At 40.4% G+C, this 20,032-nt stretch overlaps 1 protein-coding gene across 5 annotated transcripts in view; it reads left to right on the top strand.

Moving 5' to 3' along the window:
• Positions 1-20,032, top strand: part of JARID2 (jumonji and AT-rich interaction domain containing 2) — a 532,325-nt gene that overhangs the window by 148,394 nt on the left and 363,899 nt on the right. For all 5 annotated transcript variants that reach the window (XM_033934611.1, XM_033934614.1, XM_033934613.1 and 2 more), the window contains exon 2: positions 1,519-1,651. In XM_033934611.1, the coding sequence (XP_033790502.1) occupies positions 1,519-1,651 (133 nt within the window). The remainder of the gene's footprint in view (positions 1-1,518; positions 1,652-20,032) is intronic.

The following is a 20,032-nucleotide window of genomic DNA, read 5'->3' as shown; positions in this document are numbered from 1 at the left end:
TGCACCTGGGAGCCACAGCGGAGGGCCCAACCCGGAGAGCTCCGCAGAGGATACTCCCTGAGCCTCAGCGGCACCAATCTCCACAAAAAATAAAATAAATAAATAAATACAATAAAATAAAATAAAATTATTTGCAGAGGAGAGGAGGACTGAGGCAGCGGCCCCTGCCTATCACCTCGGGGACGTAACTCAGTTACTGACAGGTCTGCAGCAGTCGGGTTTACCAATAGTAAAACCCGACTCAAAATAGCCAAGCAATTGTTAGTGAATCAATCGCTTGGCTATTTTGCATGTGGTTTTACTAATTTGCATGTGACGATCGGGATCGGATCTCTACAGGCGTTAGTGAATAATGTAGGAGGGAAATCTGATCGTAAAGGGCTCACAATCGGTACATGATTGGTTTGCTTAGTGAATGTAGCCCATGGTCGGCTCTGATTTGAGCTCTTGGTGTCCTTTTTCTCTCACAGTCCTGGGATTGGGGGGGGGGGGGTATTGGCGTTGGGATGGAAAGTTAATTGCATTTATGATCTTTGTGATAATGTTATGGTTGATTATCTTGTTTTCTCTGCCAGCTTTACTTCCGTGCTGTATTGTTGTAATTGACTGTATTTTCATGCAAATTTAACATGATTGGGAAAATTTTTTTTACCAGTACTTAGATCCAGGACAAAATCCAGTTGGGAATCCCCAGTCTTCCCTGCGGCATGGGGTCCCAGCTAGAAACATTCAGACCTCTAGCATTCCAGGCTAGTAAAATGAACACCTGGTGCAGTATCTTAATTCCTCAAGCTCAATCTTACCATGCTTTTAGAAAAATACTGAAAACGTACTTGTTTGATAAATTCATATCTTAATTCTTTTAGTATTGTATTTATATATGTCATGTCATGTGGTGCATTTATAAGATTCGCTGATGTAAACCGCCTAGTACTCATTGGTATGGCGGTATACAAAAATAAAGTTTATTATTATTATAGGGATCTTGTACTTGTTAAGGGACCAGCCTCTACTTGCAGGGATTGCTTAACTATATAGGTTAAGCACTGGAGCCAAGGGACTGCCCCCTGTAAGTGAACCCTGGGTAGGTGGGAGAGAGAGGATCCCCAAACCCAGATGGAAGCTGAGAGCTCTCCTGCTGTGCTGAACCTGCAGCAAGAGATAAAAACAAAATATTTAGAGCCTAATATCAATAGGCTGTGCAGTCCGGACAGTAGAATAGATTCCGAGCTGCAGTCAGTCGGACAATAGAAAAATAGGCTTGAGTTGAGTTGAAGGCTTGGTATACAGACTCCATAGCCCTCAAATTACATATAATCACATTTCTCATGCAGCATCTATGATTTATGGTCCATTAAATAATCTAGTTGTCATGTTTGGTTGTCATGTTATCAGTCTAATAACCAAATTGATAACTGGATATTTTCTTTAGGATTCACACATTCATATGCGTTGTTGCTGTTTTATATCCTTTTTAGTGGTTTTCTGTTGTAAAGATATTTGTTTTTCTTGCTTTAGGATGACAGTGATGGGATTCCATGGTCTGAAGAGAGAGTGGTTCGAAAGGTGCTTTACCTGTCTCTTAAGGAGTTCAAGACTGCACAGAAGAGACAGAGTGATGGCATTAATGGGAGTTTCAAAAATCCAAATGGTAAGCACAGTTAACTTTATTTTATCAATAAACACTTTTAGTTCCACTATTTTTATCAACTGAATTGTTTAAACTTCTCCACTAAAATTCCATTGAATTCTGACAGCAGTAAGCATTTAAATATCTTGCTGGGTCGGAACAATGGTCTTATCAAGTCCAGCATTGTTACAATGGCCAGTTTGGGCAACACATACCAAATAAGTGTCCTTTTCTCGTTGCTCGCTCTGAGATGCAGGAGGCACATACCTCAGACTACCTGGCTTAAATAATGGTTAATGGACCTGCCTCTAAAAACTTACCCAAACCTGTTGTAAACTTGGCTATGCCATTTTTTGTGTAACAAATTAATTTATTGTGTTAACTAAAACAGTAATTCCTTAGCAACAGCAGCAGATGAATCCAGACACTAGTGGGATAGTACACATCTACTAGCAGGTAGAGATAGAGAAATTGATTTAACACGTGGTCCTTCTGCATCCTCAGTATGCTCTATCTCCAGCAGGCGGACGGTTGCTATTCAACTAGCTCCTGGATTCTGGCTGTGACTGGGCAATTTTCTCCTGTTGAGGTTTCTCTTCAGTGAGACAGGGGTGTCTGGCTGAATGGTGTCGGCTTTAGGGGTTACACCTGGGACCCCCCCCCAAGTCCCTGCCTCACCCTCCCTCCAATGATAGAGGGTCTGATTGGGTCTCTGTTTTTCTTCTTTCTCTTAATTGTGTAAAATAAAAAAGACAACAGTTATTACATTCTGCCCTGTTAGTGTTGCACACCCAGCACTTACTGGCACATTCCGGCATCAACCAGCAATTATCAACACTAACAAGTTTGTGAGTTTGTTTAGTTTTTCACTTGTGTTTGAACTTCGGGTTCTGTTTGGTTCTATTGATGATGCGGGTTAGACGTCGCATAGATCTAAACCAGGGGTCTCAAAGTTCCTCCTTGAGGGCTGCAATCCAGTCGGGTTTTCAGGATTTCCCCAATGAATATGCATGAGATCTATGTGCATGCACTGCTTTCAATGCATATTCATTGGGGAAATCCTGAAAACCCGACTGGATTCTGGCCCTCAAGGAGGGACTGTGAGATCCCTGATCTAAACAGTGAATATTTTTTATTTGTGTGAAATTTCTTCATGTATGTTACTCAGACTTAGAATTTTCTAGTGAGTTTATTTACATCTTCCTAACGTCACCGCATCAGCAGTATGTTTGCTCGGCTGTCTTCAAGCAGCGTTATTAGTTTCAACAGATTTCAAATGTCCTAGCCATGGTTCCACAAGAATTTTAAAACATCACACTAGTCGTGGCGGTATTTTCTTGCAAAGAGGGGATTCAAGTATATTCTGGCTTGGTCAACTAATTCTTTCAGACGTCTTCTAGCCAGGTCAATTTGACAAACACAAACGGGTGATTTCTTATCTTCATTCTTTGGATGTGAATCTTCAAATTTATAAAGAGCTCTTTTGTCCTGTGCCAATTATTGGAATATCTGGCAAAGTTGCTCATCAAGAATGTTACAGCCTCAGGTTTGCCATCTTCTTCAGTCACCAAGAACAACAGTACGAGATTCTGCACAGGTTCTAAGATCCATGGTGGCGACCCCAATGGGAACTTCGGTTCGCTTTCAAGTGAGAACGATGCAGCACTCCCTTGTGTTCTGGTAGTTTTCGGTATCTCAAGACTTCAATAGTAGTTTCCAGCAGGCTCCTCAAGCATTGCTGCATAATATGCTGGCTCAGCAACATCAATCTGTTCAAAGACATAACACGGTCTTTGCTGGACTGTCTCTTAGTCACCAACCATGCCAGGCGGTTGGGGTTCAGGGCCTCAGTTCCTTTATTTCTCAGCGCAAGGAGTCTAGCCTTAAGAGAAGACTAAGTGCTTGTTCATTCCTCTAGAGCTGTAAACGATCAGACTAGTTTCACATTATGCTGCCGGCCTGATGATAACAGTCTCTTACGACAGTGTCAGGGGGCTTGTTTTTCTCAACAGCCAGAGAGGTACCGGAAGTTCTCATTTAGCAACCAGAGTAAGGGCTCTACTTCATTGGGAGGAATCATCTTTCTCTTATGTCAGTGTCTCATTAGGCACGGGAAAAAGGGTTTACACAGCCTTCCTCACCAAAATCTCCTACATTCCACAAATTGGGAAAACTCTGCTCAGACATTCCACCTCTCTGTGTAAAAGTCAGATCTTCTACAACTAGGCCTCATGGTAGAGAATGACACGGTGGCTGTTACCCGCGAGTAACCAGCTGAAACGGGGAGTGAAAAAATAGTGGTCGCCGCAGGGACGGGGACAAGGCCGTTCATGGCCACGTGGAGCGGTGAATGGTCTTGTCTCCACAGTGAAAGGAACATGTGTGGTCATGGATCACGCGGTCCAGCATCCCCCTCCCACCCGATTGCTGCATCCCGTCATCTCCCTCACCGCCAAATTTAATTTTTCTTCTCCCAGTGGCATGCTTTCAACAAGTTGTGCGAACGGCTGCTTCAGTTGAATCTTCTCCTCTGACACAACCGGAAACAGGAAGTTGTGTTAGAGACAGGAGTGAAAAATCAGTCCACTTGTACCCATTCTACTCCACTCAGGATTTTGTAGACTTCAATCATATCTCCCCTCAGCCCTCTCTTTTCCATGCTGAAGAGCCCTAAACTAAACTAAACCTTAAGTTTATATACCGCATCTTCTCCATGATTATAGAGCTCGGCATGGTTTACAAGAGCTTAATAAAGGAAGATTTACAAGAGCTTAATAAAGGAATGTATAACACATTGGGTTTGGTGGTTGAGTATACGGGGAGGAGAGCATTACATTTTTGTAAAAAGCCTAGTTGTCAGGTGCTTATGGAATAGTTGGAAGGAGACCTGATTCCGTAGTGAAGTAGTAAGGTTATTCCAAAGCCCTGTGATTCTGAAGAAGAGAGATTTCCCCAATTTACCCACATAGAGGATACCTTTTAGTGAGGGGAAGGATAGTTAAGTTTTTGGGTGGGCCTGGTGGTGTCAGGACTTGAAGAGTTCCAAGATAGTGGGATAAAAGCTAGGCAGGCGCACTTAAAATGAACCCTGGAAATTATTGGGAGCCAGTGGAGTTTGGACACAAGTGGGGAAACGTGGTCAAATTTGTGTTTTGTGAAGATCAATTTGGTCACAGTGTCTTTCCTCATACGAGAGGAGTTCCATCCCCTTTATCATCTTGGTTGCTCTTCTTTGAACCCTTTCTAGTGCTACTATATCTTTGAAGTTAGTATTTTTGAGTTATTTATTGGCTGTCATCTATAAAACCTCTCGTCTCCACTAGCAACTGCTCTCCTTCAAGATCCACCATTGAATCTATCCAATTACATACCAACACGAACCCCCCCCAGATTTTCTTCTGATGTATGTATCTCCTCCAGTCACACAAGATCGTACAGCCCAACTTCAAGCTCTTATTATGGAGTTCTCAACCTGCACCAATTTCCCTATTGTCCTAAGCGACTTCAATCTCCACTTTGACAACCTCAGCAATGCTTTCAGCTCAGAATTCTTAACGTTCACCCAGGACTTAGTTCCCTCAATTTCTGCTCCTACTCACTCAAAAGGCCATATCTGAGATATGATCTTAGTTCCTTCTAGCCAGACAGTCAACTTTATGAACTCTTCAGTCCCATGGTCTGATCATTCCCTCTTTGTAACAAAGCTCTCCCTCCAGTTATTTACCTCTATGCTTCTTCCCAAAAAATCTCCATAAGGGATTTTAGTAAACTTGAATCCTCAATAATTTCTTCTTCCCTTCTATTGGACCCTTGAGACCTTGACAATGCTCCTTTAGATGAACAAATCGATACTTGGGAAAGTGTGTGCAAATCTTTCCTTGACAGCTTTGCCCACATTGTTACTTTATTTATCTCTTCTAAAAAAACAGAAGAATCCATGATATAACTCGGATTTGCTCCTTCTCAAACGGCAGCTTCGCTCCCTCGAACGGCTCTAACCCAACTTCTCATAATCTTTATAAATACAAACAACACTCCCAATATTACAAGGATTCCATTAATCTTGCTAAAAAAAACCCCCAAAACTTTACTAAATGCATAAGGAAAACAAAAACCTCAAATGCACTATTTTCTATCCTTAAAAATCTCATCGAATTCAAATCTAAATGCCCAATGCCCCTTTTATTTCTAAATTTGTAAACCAAAGCTTAAATACATCCACAGTCCCAATGTTTTGGAAACATTGTATCATCCATCCTATAATAAAAAATCATAAAACTACTACTACAAGACCCATTGCTAATTTACCATTCTTGGTCAAACTGACAGAAAAAGTAGTCTACAATCAACTTTCAAGCTTTGTGGAAAAACCTAACATCTTACATTCCAGTCAAACCAGCTTTCGTCAGCACCATTCCACAGAGCACTCCCTATTAGGCTTCACCACTTCAATCCAATACTTTCTGGATCAACACAAGTCAGTAATCTTAATTTCTTTGGACCTTTCAGCAGCCTTTGATACTGTTGACCATCTACTGCTTTTGAAAAGATTATCTACAATAGGGATCAGTAACCAGGTATCCGTTCTTACTTTACAAATCGTACCGCTACCGTATCAAAACCTTATCCTAACCATTTCAGCATTCCCCAAGGGTCAGTACTTTCACCATTATTATTCAACATCTATCTGTCACCACTCTTGACGATCTACCAATCGATAGGCTTTACATCCTTTGCCTACGCAGATGATATACAGCTCATCTACTTGATTGACCCTACCAACATAAATGAAATTCAGGACATCAATTTAAAATTAACTAACATTAAAATCTGGCTCAGAGATAACATGCTATCTCTTAGCACATCTAAAATTAATTGTCTTCTATTCCTGTGGAAGGAAGGCAAACACTTATCCTCAGCTATTTGTATTGTTAACTGTCCTGTTGATGAGATTTGCTCTACTAAAATCCTGGGTGTAATCATTGATGATAAGTTAAATTACCATCAATAGATAGGTGCCATAGTCAAAAATTGTTTCTACAAACTATGAATGATTAGATCATTAGGCAACTTCTTAGATCTGTCTTCTCTCAATATCTTAATTCACTATCTTGCAATTTCAAAACTTGAGAACTCCCTATACAAAGGAATATTTCAAAAAGAAATCAGATGACTTCAGCTTATCCAAAATACTGCTATCAAAATCATCACTAACTCAAAGAAATACGACCATGTCTCCCCTTTACTTAAAAAATGCCCCTTGTCTCCCCATCCCTCATAGAATCACCTTTAAAACTGCGCTTCTTACGTTTAAAATCTTAATTCCAGAGAACCTGCTTTCATTGACAAGCTACTCATTCCCCACACTCCAGTCAGAATTCTCAGATCATCTTCTCAAATCCTACTTTTCGTGTCCACTCTTAAGACATTTGGCACTCGCCGAATGACCTCCTTCGATATTACTGCTCCCATCATCTGGAACTCTTTACCCCCTTACATTAGGGAGGAAGCAAGCTTAGATAAATTTAAAGGAGCACTTCTGTATAGAGATGCCTTTGAACTAAATTTGCCAGTTCCTTCATTCTCAGATTCTTCTTTTTGATTTGATAAAGGCAGCCTGAATGAAACCCTCCCCTCCTATTGTCCTATCCTTTTTCATACTCTTCTTTTCTATATTTATTGTAGTTCACCCCCAGTCCTTTTGTACCATGTCAGTCTGCTGTTTTGATTGTCATTATGCAATTTTTTTGACATGTATCCCCTGATTTTATAACATTTGTATAATCACTTAGTATTACGATAGGTGATATATCAAATTATCATTAAACTTGAAACTTGATAACCCGCCTATTCACAAGTCTAGATGAGGAACAAAATACATACATAATAAAAACAAAGAAATAACATTACAAGCAAAATATAAAAGCAAAAAACAAGCATTACCATAACTTGCAGTAAAAACAAGCACAAATCAGCATAACAGGCAAAAAAAAATATCTGAATTGATTTTGTTTTTTCATTGGCAGCCAGTGCTTTTGTTCTAATAGTGGACTTATCCCCTCATATCGATTCATTCTAAAAATTAGTCTGGCAGCAATATTTTGTAGTAGTTGTAGTCATTCTTGTTCTTTTTCTTTAATGCCACAATATAATGAGTTACAATAGTCCAGGTATGGTTTTAGGACAGATTCTGTTACATCCTTTCTGGATTCCATACGCTAGGATGGGCATAATCAAAAAATACTTCTAAATCTGATTTGGATGTAGGGTACTAGTTTTCCAAAGTCAGCGGGTTACAAATGTCCATGCTCAAAAAATACATCTAAAGTATACTTTTTTTGTGAATCGTCTATCTGTGTGTCCAGACTGCCACTATGTCTATCTTTATACCACATTTTACACCACATTCTCGATCAAAAATTCATCCAAATCATAAACGTCCAGAACAAGACATTTTGAACATGGGAGGGACAGGTTGATCTTTGCAAAAAACAAATATGATCGTTTCCCCGCTTTTATTAAAACTTCACTGGCTCCCAGTAATCTCTAGGGTTTACTTTAAATGTGCCTGCCTAACATTTAAGATCTTGCATGGCACTCTTCCTCCTTTAATTCCTCTATCCTGGAACTCTGTGCGACCTGATATTACCAGATCTATCCAAAAGCTTAAATTAACTTTCCCTTCGTTAAAAGGCGTTATCTATATTGGGAAAATTAGGGAAATCTTTTTACTTTAAAATTACTGAGCTTTGGAATAACTTTCCTGTCCAGCTGCGTAACTTGGGCTCTTTCCAATTATTTCAAAAACATCTGAAAACGTGGCTATTTTCAAAAATGTAAATTCCGCTGCTCTCTGTACAATCACTAATTCTTATAATATTTTCCTCTCTTCAAAACTCTTGTAAACCGTGCCGAGCTCTATCCTTATAGAGAAGATGCGGTATATAAGCTTAAGGTCTAGTTTAGTTTAGACAGCAATGTGATGGACTAGTCCCCAAACATGGCAATAGAGCAGTGGGGCACCTTACAAGTCACTGCTGTGAACTTCACAAAAAGGGTGTCACATAAATATATCGCTAGAACTCCCATATAAGTAATGTTGAGCTCCCCCAAGCCCACCCCCCACAAAACCCCACTAGCCCACCCCCCAGACTACTTAAGCTACCTCTATGCAACTCTACTAGGCTTTCCTATGTCAAGTGCTGATGTTCCAGAGGCAGGTATGTAAGTTTTTATTCTGAGTTTTGTGGGGGTGCGACGGGGTCGGTGCACATGGGGGAAGTGTGTGTGGGTCTTTACTTTTGGCTCTACAGTGGTTCTCTGGTCACTTTGGATATCTTTTGAGCACTTATACATGTCTTTCTATCGTCTAACTCACAATGTATAAGTTCTGTCTAAGCAGGCTCATCAAACCTTTGATTATTGCTGCAGGATGCCTAATTCTAGGGTGGCCCACATCACGCCCTAATCACTCCTCCAAAAATGACCCTTTTAGCTCTGGGTGCACAACAGGATTTTGAGGCCTAAAAATTCCGTGGATACATTTAAAAAGCCGTTTTGATTATCGGCACTTGGACGACCTATCTTTTAGATTGTCCAAGTGCTGACTTAGGTGGGTTTTTAGATATATTTCTGTTTCGATTATGAGCCTCTAGGTGTTCAATCCCAATCCGCAGTCCGGGTGTTAAAGAAATCCACATCTTTTCTGAACACATGCTCCATCCCCTTAGTCTAAGAGTTAGCAAACAATCCTAATTTCAATTTCTGCAAGCAGTCTGAGCAGGTCTTTTGCAATTGCTCTGTTGCTGTTTCTTATTTTTTTGCTTAAAGTTCGTTTTGGTGGCTTCAGTGCCTTGAGATCCCTCCCTGGTGATCCCCTGTCGGAGAAAAGGATGCAATCCTGCGGTGCTGGACTGAAGCTTCACAGAGAAAATCTGGTGGATATGTGGAGCCAGCCTGCATGAGTGCCACCTTCTTCAAGTACCTGGGGTCCCTTCCTGTGGGAGTCTGCTGGCCAGTAACTCTGTCAAGGTTTCTGGCATAGGCTGTTTGCGTCTGGACAGAAACCCACCCGGGTTTCAAGGCACAGGCTGCCTTTCCCGCCCCCGACTGCATGGCAGAGTATCCATGGGGGTGGAGGTTGAAGTCAGGTAGGCAAGCAGTCCGAAGATCTTTAAGTCTGCATTCGGAGTTGTTTCTGAGGCAGAAAATCCATTTTCTCCACTCAGCTGCTTTAAAAACGCTGACAGGCAAAGGCACTACAGAGCCTGTGAACTTTAGGGGATGACTTGTGGATTGATTTTAAATTTTATTTTTCACAGTTTCTGTGGGTAAGGTTCTGGTCCCCCACCTCTCCAGACCCCAAATCACTATTTTTTATTTTTGGGTTTTGTTTATTTTTGCCGTGAATTTGTGATGGTGGCCATCTTTGATTTTAAAATTGATCTTTATTTCTTCCTCAAAAACCCCTCAGTTTTACTCAAAATCAATTGGGATGGACTCCTCAGCCCCTAATCTATTGGATGTGGACATTGTACTGGATGGGCTCCAGATCAGCAATTGTGTACCGCGTGCTATAGCATGCCAGATGAGGGGGTGGGAACTTAAGACTTTGCCTCCTCTGTGTTCTCTTGGGCTGGGGAGCCAGCCAGGGTCCGTGCCTTCTGAAGAAAATCTCTCCTAGAGGCCATTCTGGAGTCTGGTGCAGTACACCTGCATTCTAAGTCTGGGGACTCTTGATGTGACACATGAACTTCAACAGTGCCGTGCCATGTTTGCGGAGTGGGCCTTTTCACCAGATTTTATTTGGCTCCTTTGAACGTTGTATCCTACAGACCCCGCTCGTTTGATGCATCCAGCAGGCGCTTCGGGGCTATTTCAGTCTATGGCGTCTGGTGAAGCTTCCTGTTCAGGTGTTCTCTTGTCTGGCCATGCCAGACCTCGATTGCAGTTGCTATGCAGATTTTATGTTTCTCTGTCTCCTGCCATTGTTCTTAATTTGGATCCAGGCTATTCCTTTGCTGAGACTGGTTTCCTTGACCGTCGTGAGCATCTGACTTTGGAGGTGCTGATCTGTCAACATTTTCAGTGCGCTTATGTCTGCATCTTTACGACTGATATTCAGAAAGTGCTCTATGTGGATTTTCCACCTCCCAAGCTTCAGTCCTGGACCGTTCTCCTGTGCTTTTTCCATTCCGTCCACAGCTCCTGGGTCTGGTTTCAGAACAATGTGATCCCCGGAAAGCTGTGTCTATGCTTTATCACCTGAATCCTGCTTTATCCCAGGATAAGCAGGTAGCACATTCTCACACATGGGTGACGTCACCGACGGAGCCCTGGTACGGACCACTTCAAAAGTGCATCACCACCTTAAGTTTTTAGAAAGTTCACGATAGCCTGCACCACGCATGCGTGAGTGCCTTCCTGCCCAATGTAGGCACATGGTACCTTAGTTTCTTAGTTTCCATGGAGCTAAGAAGACGCATTTCAACGGTTGTTGAAAATTTTTCCTTGCCTTCCCGCTCTCGTTTGTGACTTTTAGTCATTTTTTCTTTCTTTCGTTTTCTTTTTCTCGTTAAAAAAACAGGGGAAAATTCTTTATTTTTCTTCTTCCTCGCAGATTGGTCTGGCGGGGCCTGTTCATCTGCCTTGACCACTGTTTTCAATTTAGCTAAGGCGGTCTTCCCATCCATGCCACGCCCATTGATGGGATTTAAGAAGTGCGGTTGCTGTGCTCGGCCCATCTCTGTGACTGACTCGCATTGCTGGTGTCTCCAGTGTTTGGGGCCCGAGCCCCGTCCTGCCCGTGCTGTTCTTCCCTTCAGAAGAGGACTTTGAAAAACTGCATTCTTCAACAACAGAAATTTTTTGGTGTCGCTATGGAAGGGGAACCAACATCATCCCTACCGCCTCCAGCGGCGCCGACTAAGGCGACACCGTAAATATTGACACCGCCAGTAACATCTGACGTGCCTTCTGTGCCACACCATACTGTCTCTGTAAGTAAGCCGGCTAAGAAGCCTTTCCTTACGCCATCTGGGACTCAGATCAAAATGGCATTGAGCCAAATCATGCCAACCTTGAAGAAGTCCCATAAGTGCCCGGTTCCGATCTTGGTTCTCGACCCATGCGCAGGTCCCAAAAGGCAGGCAGAGCTCCAAAGTCTCAGTGTGTGGTTGAGATGATGGAGCAGGAATGAGGTATTTAGATTTGTTAGGAACTGGGCAGTGTTCTGGAAAAGGAGTGTATTCTGAAAGTATGGATTCCACTTTAACCAAGATGGAACCAGGCTGCTGGTGCTAGCATTTAAAAAGGAGATAGTTTATAAGCTGTTCTAAGACAGATAGGAAAGCCAACAGTTGCCCAGAAGAGGATGGTTCGGTGTGGAGTATCCTTGAAGGATACTGTTGAAACAGGACATGTAAGGATTCCAAATAGAGAGGTTTCAATAATGGTGAAATAAAGCTAGGAGTGTATGAGGAAACCAAAGTAAAGGATGCAAATTATCCCCATCAACTTCTAAGCAGCTTGAAGATGCAAGGAAAAACCACAGTTTGAAGTGACAGTATACAAATGCTAGAAGCCTACAAAATAAAATGGGAAGAGTTAAAGTATGCAGTATAGCACGAAATGAAGAGGTAGATATAATAGGCATCTTTGAGACCTGGTGGAAGGAGGATAATCAATGGGCCACTGTGTTCCTAGGGTACAAATTATACTGCTGTGATAGAGTAGAACAAATTGGAGGTGGGGGGATGCTACATGTTAGAGGGAATTGAATCAAACAGAATAAATATTTTGCATAACATGGATAGCTGTGTGAAATCCTTATGGAAAGAAATTCCATGCGTGAATGGTAGGAGTTTATAGGTAGGGTTGTACTACCATCCTCCAGGAGTAAATGAGCTGAAAGATAAAGAAATATTTACAGATAGGAAAGCTGTCAAATTGGGCAACAGTATAATAACTGGTGATTTCCATTATCCCAAGATGTGCTAGGGAGGTAAAATTCCTAGATGTAACAAATGACTGCTTTTTTGAGCAACTGGTCCAGGAATCAACAAGAGGATGAGTTATTTTAGGTTTAGTACTTAGTGTAATGCAGGGCATAGTATGAGAGGTAACTGTGTTGGGTCTTCTGGGAAATGGTGATAATAACATGATCAGATTTTAGCTGATATCTAGAGCGAAGTCATTAAATAAATCTACTGTAGCAACATTTAATTTTCAAAAGAGGAAAATGGTTAAACAAAACTAAAATGATCAATGACAAAGGTTAGGACTTTAAATCAGGTATGGACGTTATTTAAAAATACTATCGTAGAAGCCCAGACCAGATGTATTCCACATATTAACAAAGGTGGAAAGAAGAACAGATGACATCATGGTTAAAAAGTAAAGTGAAAGATGCTATTAGAACCAAAAGAATATCCTTTAAAGAATAGAAATAGGATCCAAATGAAGAAAATAAGAAGTAACATAAGCACTGAAAGTTAGATGCAAAACATTTATAAAGAAGGCTAAAGGAGAATATGAAGAGAATCTTGTAAAGAGGCAAAAACTCAAAGTAGCAACTTTTTCAGGTACATCACAAACAGAAAACCAGTGAGGGGATCCATGGGACCATTGAATCATCAAGGAATTAGAGGGGCTCTCGGTGAAGATAAGGCCATAGTGGAGAGACTAAATTAATTATTTGCTTCAGCCTTTATGGAAGAAGATGCCCGAGATCTACTTGAACCAGAAACGGTTTTCAAGGGTGACGATGTGGAGGAATTGAAAGAAATCTTGAACCTGGAAGAAATACTGAACCAAATCAACAAGTTAGTGATAAATCACCTGGACCGGATGGTATATGTCCCAGGGTACTGAAAGAACTCAATAATTGTTAGTGATCTGTAACCTGTTGCAAAAATCATCTGTGATATGTTAAGATTGGAGGTTGACCAATGTTATGCCGACTTTTTAAAGGGTTCTAGGGTGATCCAGGAAATTGCAGACAGGTAAGCCTGACTTCAGTGCTGGACAAAATAGTAGAAACTATTATTAAAAATAAAATTATGAAACACATAAAACATGGTTTTGGACAGTCAGGATAGGTTCAGCTAAGAGAGCTCTTGCTTCACCTATTTGCTTCATTTCTTCGAAGGTGTGAATAAACATATGGATAAAGGTGAGCTGGTTAATGTAGTTTACCTAGATTTTCAGAAAGCTTTTGACAAAGTTCCCCATGAGAGATTCCTGAGAAAATTAGTCTTGTGATAGAAGGCAATATTCTGTTGTGGATTAGGAATTGGTTATTGGACAGAGAACAGAGGGTAGGGTTAAATTATCATGTTCCTAAATGGAGGCAGGCGAATAGTGATCTGCATTGGGATCAATGCTATTTAGCATATTTATAAAAGATATGGAAATTGAAACAAGTGAGGTGATTAAATTTGCAGGTGATACAAAACTATTCAGTTGTCAAAACACATGAGGACTGTGGAAAATTGCAGGCAGACCTTAGGAAACTGAAGGCTGGGCATCCAAAAGGCAGATAAAATTTAATGTGGACAAATATAAAGTGATGCACATTGAGAACAAAAATCCAAATCAATTACCTTATGCTAGGGTCTACCTTAGGAATCAGCACCCAGGAAAGAGATCTGGGTGTCATTGTAGACACTACACTGAAATCTTCTGACCAGTGTGCGGCTGCAGCAAAAATGCAAAATTCTAGAAATTATTAGGAAAAGGATGGTAAATAAGTTCAAGAATATTATAATATCTCTATATCACTCCATGGTACATCCTCATCTTGTGTATTGTGCATGCTTCTGGTTGTCGTTTCTCAGAAAGTTATAGTGGAATTAAAAATGCTCAAAGAAGAGTGACCAGAATGATAAAGAGGATGGAACTCCTCTCATATAAGGGAAGACTAAAGAGGTTGAGGCTCTTCAGTTTGGAAAAGAGACGGTTGAGGGGAGATATGACCAAGGCCTACAAAATCCTTAGAGATGTAGAATGGGTAAGAACATAAGAACAGTCTTACTGGGTCAGACCAATGGTCCATCAAGTCTAGTAGCCTGTTTTCACAGTAGCCCTAGTACCTGGCCAAAACCCCAGGAGTAGCAACATTCCATGCTACCGATCCAGGGCAAGCAGTGGCTTTCCCCATGTTTTTCTCAATAACAGACTATGGACTTTTCCTTCAGGAAATTATCCAAACTTTTCTTAAAACCAGCTACGCTATCCACTCTTACCACAACCTCTGGCAATATGTTCCAGAGCTTAACTATTCTCTGAGTGAAAAAATATTTCCTCCTATTGGTTTTAAAAGTATTTCCCTGTAACTTCAAGTGTCCCCTAGTCTTTATAATTTTTGAAGGAGTGAAAAATTGATCCACTTGTACCCATTCTAGTTCACTCAGGATTTTGTAGACTTCAATCATATCTTGAGTCCTAACCTTTTTAGTCTTTCCTCATATGAGAGGAGTTCCATCCCCTTTATCAACTTGGTCACTTTTCTTTTAAACTTTTCTAGTGCCGCTATATCTTTCATGAGATAAGGAGACCAGAATTGAACGCAGTACTCTAGCTGAGGTCACACCATGGAGCAATACAGTGGCGTTATAACATTCTTAATCTTGTTGACCATCCCTTTTTAAATAATTTCTAGCATCCTGTTTGTTTGTTTTTGTCCGCTGCCACATATTGGACACTAGGTTTCATTGTATTGTTTACGATAACACCCAGATTCTGTACTTGGGTGCTAACCCCCAAGGTGGACCCTAGCATCCGGCGGTAACTATGATTTGAGCTATTCTTCCCAATGTGCATCACTTTGCATTTGTCCACATTAAAATTCATCTGCCACTTGGACAGCCAGTTTTCCAATTTCCTAAGGCTGCTTGCAATTTTTCACAATCCACATGCGTTTTAACAACTTTGAAAGTTTAGTGTCATTTGCAAATTTAATCACCTCAGATGTCTTTTCAAAAATTACAAAAACTTGAAGACACTCAATGAAATTACATGGAAATATTCTTTTTACTCAAAAGTATAGGCTCGTTGCCAGAGGATGTGGTTATAGCAGTTAATATAGCTGGGTTTAAAAAAAGTTTGGACAAGTTCCTGGAGAAAAAGTTTATAGTCTGCTATTGGGACAGACATGGGGGAAGTCACTGCTTGCCCTGGATTGATAGGATGGAAAATTGCTACTCTTTGGATTTCTGCCATTAACTTGTGACTTGGATTGGCTACTGTTGGAAACAGGAAACTGGGCTAGATGGACTATTGATCTGACCCAGTATGGCTCTTTTTATGGTGGCTAATACCCAAAACAAGATCAATCTTCAAATCACAAACATATTGCATAATGAATATAGTGCTCAGTTAAAGTAACACCAAAACTCTGGCAAAGGTGTTAACAAACACATCATAGCACTCCCTGCCTGCCTCCCATATATCAGTTTCAAACAGATCTTATGGCTGATTACTTATTTTATTTCTTTGGCAGGCAGGTGAAACAGTAGTCTTATCTATGTGAAGAACCCCATAGGGCTGCATCCGCAATTATAGTTCCTCCAAAATATGATTAAAAATAAAAAAACATAAATGTCTAAATATCCCCCCCCCAAAAAAAAAAAATCAAACAGTTCCAATTCTAAGTTCAATTCAATCAAGTTGTTTCCTTCCTCAACACGAAATCGTGTTTCATAGATAACACTTCTTCAGAATCTAGCTGAACATGACAATCACGTAGTATCTCTGGAGCAGCATCTGCCTGAATTGGATTCTCAATTTGTCTATTCATACTGCTTTATCAGCTGTGACTAAAGATAATTTAGTGATTCACATGCAGATAGAAGCAATGGAGAACTCGGCATGTGCGTAGAATATTAGATTGTTGAATTTAACACATTCTTTGTCTCCTTTAGAACCATTTAAGAAGTACTGTATTTGAAAGATATATTACAGTTCCCTAACTCTTAAACTTTTTCAGTGGATAATTTGTATCATTTACCTAGAGGGGTTAAAATAATTAATGAAGAAAGAGGGTTGGATGCTGTTAACTCCAGATAGTTTGGATGCTTTTTGATTTTTGTAGACTTCACAGGATCATTAATAAGCGAGTGACTTTTAGTTACTTTACAAGCAGAAGAGGAAAAACTAGCAATAATGAGAGCTTATTTTCCTAAAAAAAAAGTTTGCCTTTTTGTGACCAGGAAGTTATGCTTTATCCTGATGTTTTTAGGCAACGCCATTTATATAAGAAAGCGTTTTTGCAACTTAAATCTAAGGTTTTGACAATAGGTGCTTCCTTTTTTCTTAGCTTTCTCTGCAAATGCTTAGTAGACTATGAAAATAATCATTGTTTTCTTAGATCCCATGCAGCTTGAAACTGTCTTGATTGGAAAATCTGTCAAGGATGGGTCCAATGACAATGGGTCTTTTTCTTACCTGATATGCTATTGGGGTAAAATATGATTCTTGTACCAATCCACAATCTATGCTGGGAATAGTGGGTTATTTCCTATACTCACCAGAACTTGTAGAAAGCCTCATAATTTCAGAGACTTAAGCTCCTCCCCTCTTGCCTCAGGACTGTCCCCCTGAGAAGCAATTTCTTTCCTACAAGTCAGACTGTAGGGCAGTCTTTTCTGCTCGTGTTTATTTTCTTTAAATTTCAGATCTTGTGGTACCTGGAGGTTATGAATGAGTTTTGTCTCTCCAACCATCTCTGTGATCTGGCAGGTTCTGCCCACAAGGGCAGGCTAGCTTCCAAGTCTGCTATTTTACAGATGGATTTGTTTGGCCATTTCCGCTGTAGCGGTCAGTAAGAAGTCCCCCCTCGTGGTGAGGGCTCATTCTACCAGAGGCATCTCATTCTCTTGGGCTGTCATCGGTGATCTCTTTGGAGGAGATTTGCAGGGCTGCTACCTGGTCCTCTTTGCATATGTTTACCAAATTTTACAGGGTCGATGTGGCGGCCAATCAGGATACTGCTTTTGGCTGCTCTGTTTTGGCAGCAGGCTCATCAGTCTCACCCTAACTCTCTGGGACTGCTCTGTTACATCCCACTAGTCCCGGAATAGAGTGGGATTGTACAGGAATGAATGATTAGGTTCTTACCTTTGCTAATCTTTCTTGTAAATCCACACACTGGGACTTGCCGATCGCCGATTGTCTGCTTTTATATTTACTGGTAAGCTGGATTTCTGTTTTCTGAATAGCCTTTATAAGAGTGCCATCAGAATGGGTTTAGCATTTAGTTTTGGGTGGTCCCTTGTTCAGGTGTCCCCTCTGACAGTTCGGGCTGTATTTCCTTATAGCACTGTTTTTGCCATTAAGGTTCCTATTGTTTCTTGACCTGTTTCCATTGTTTCAATTGTTGCTATTAGTTCTAAATTTCTTATAATGAGCAGATTAGACTTATTGTCGGGGAGTGTCCCTGTACCCCTATCTCTTGTTTCTGACCTCTACAAATATTCCTGGCTGCTTTGACATTAACTGCTTCTTAAGGGACAGTCCTAAGGCAAGAGGGGAGGAGCTTAAGACTGGAATTATGAGGCTTCCTATAAGTTCTAGTGAGTATAGGAAAATAACCCATTAGTCCCGGAATAGAGTGTGGATTTACAAGAAAGAAGATTAGCAAAGGTAAAAACCTAATCTTTCGGTAGTTCTAATTGTTTTCTAGCCTGCATATTTTTATGTTTGTTTGTTTTTTGTACTCCACAATTTTAGTGACATAGTAAATGATGGCAGATAAAGGACCTGCGTGGACCATCCTGTCTGCCTAGCAGTCTCATACTCCTCATCTAGTAATTATTCTTTTTACTTGCTAAATTCCTCTATAAGATATCCTCCCCCCCCTTACACGATAAGCAAGGCCTACACTCAGATGATATGAATGTGATATAAAATAGACATACTTGCTCCTGATCAATCTTTGCCATATATGAGACACAGACCATAGAAGTCTGTCCTGCATCAGCCACATTGCCCCTGTGTTGGAGTCGCTGTCAAAGCTTTCTCTAGCTCTTGTCTTGCCATATACGGGACAAAGACTGTAAAAGTCCATCAGGCATCAGCTTCACTACCTCACTGCTTGGGCTGCATGTAAGCATTACTCCTGCATATCATGAACAAATGTGTTTGATATTCTCCCTGATGTGGGCTTGATGATTACTTAATTAGAATATGTTCTTTTTCTAATATTGTAATATGATAATTTTTAATAGAAAAATAAAAAAAGGAAAATGTCTGTGAATGAGCAAGAGCCCTCATCAGTTACCCCAGTAAGCAAGGATGAGAGTGGAGTTGAGTCTATGTATCAGGAAGTTAAAGAAAGAAGACAGAGGAGACCAACAGTTTTTAGCTGCCTCAGAGATCCTCTCAGACCCTGAGCCTGAAGAAATAAATATTAGTCCTGAGCCAACAGAAGTAACTTCGATGGAGGAAATGGAATATGAAGATCAGATGAGATCACAGTTTAAGGGACTCAGTGGGATTTTTTGTTTATGTTAAGTGCAATCTTATATCTTGCTGAATCCTCATTAATCAGAGTTCTAGGCAGATTACAGGCAACATATTGTTACATAGAATTTTGTATAGTTAAATACTTATTTATTTTATTTTATTTCTTCCATTTGTGCAAATATGTTACAAGGAATTATACATGCTACATAAAGTTATCAAATTATACATACAGTCTGAGGTAATATAAATAGCAGCTGACCATTTACAGTGTCTTTGTTTCGGGTGACTTGTATTATTAGTTCGAGTCTCTTTGGACCTTTAGTAGGGATTTCTTAAAAAGCCATGTTTGTAGATTTTTGCAAAACTGTGTATACTGTGGTTGTGCGAATTTCGATGGAAAGTGATTTCCACACTTTTGCTGTTTGGTATTTGAATGATTTGCTGTGAAATGTTTGGGGTTTTTTTGGTTGATTTTGCATAAGAAAAAGATCGATTTTTGGAACATCAGTGGGAGGACTTGGCCAGTGCTTTTGCGAGTGGAGAGGAATGAACACCAAGAAAATACCACAGCAAAAAAGCAAAGAATGGGCCACAAGCAGAAGATGTCAAAATGTGGCCATGTTGCTTTTTCAATAAAGGATTGCATCTTTCAAGGACTCTTTTTTTATCCATGGAAATATTAGATTTTCTGTGATTCATCACCTTTGTGTTCAACTCCTTGCTTTTTGTTAGGCCAAGAGGGTAGGACCTTCCTCTTGCCTGTCCTTATCTTGTGAAAGCAAGATAACTCATACAGCAAGGGAAAATGAACTGTTTGACAGTAAAATGACTTTTCTTTTTTGAGCTCTCCTTGCAGCTGGTGGCTTTTTTAAAATTAGTTTGACTGTCAGTGGCAGAAGAGCATAGGAAATTGATTTAATTGAAAGGGGGAGGAAGGAA

This window comes from Geotrypetes seraphini, chromosome 2, assembly GCF_902459505.1.
Source record: "Geotrypetes seraphini chromosome 2, aGeoSer1.1, whole genome shotgun sequence".
In the NCBI taxonomy this organism is placed as follows: Eukaryota; Metazoa; Chordata; class Amphibia; order Gymnophiona; family Dermophiidae; genus Geotrypetes; species Geotrypetes seraphini.
This window is presented reverse-complemented; position numbering and strand designations above follow the sequence as displayed.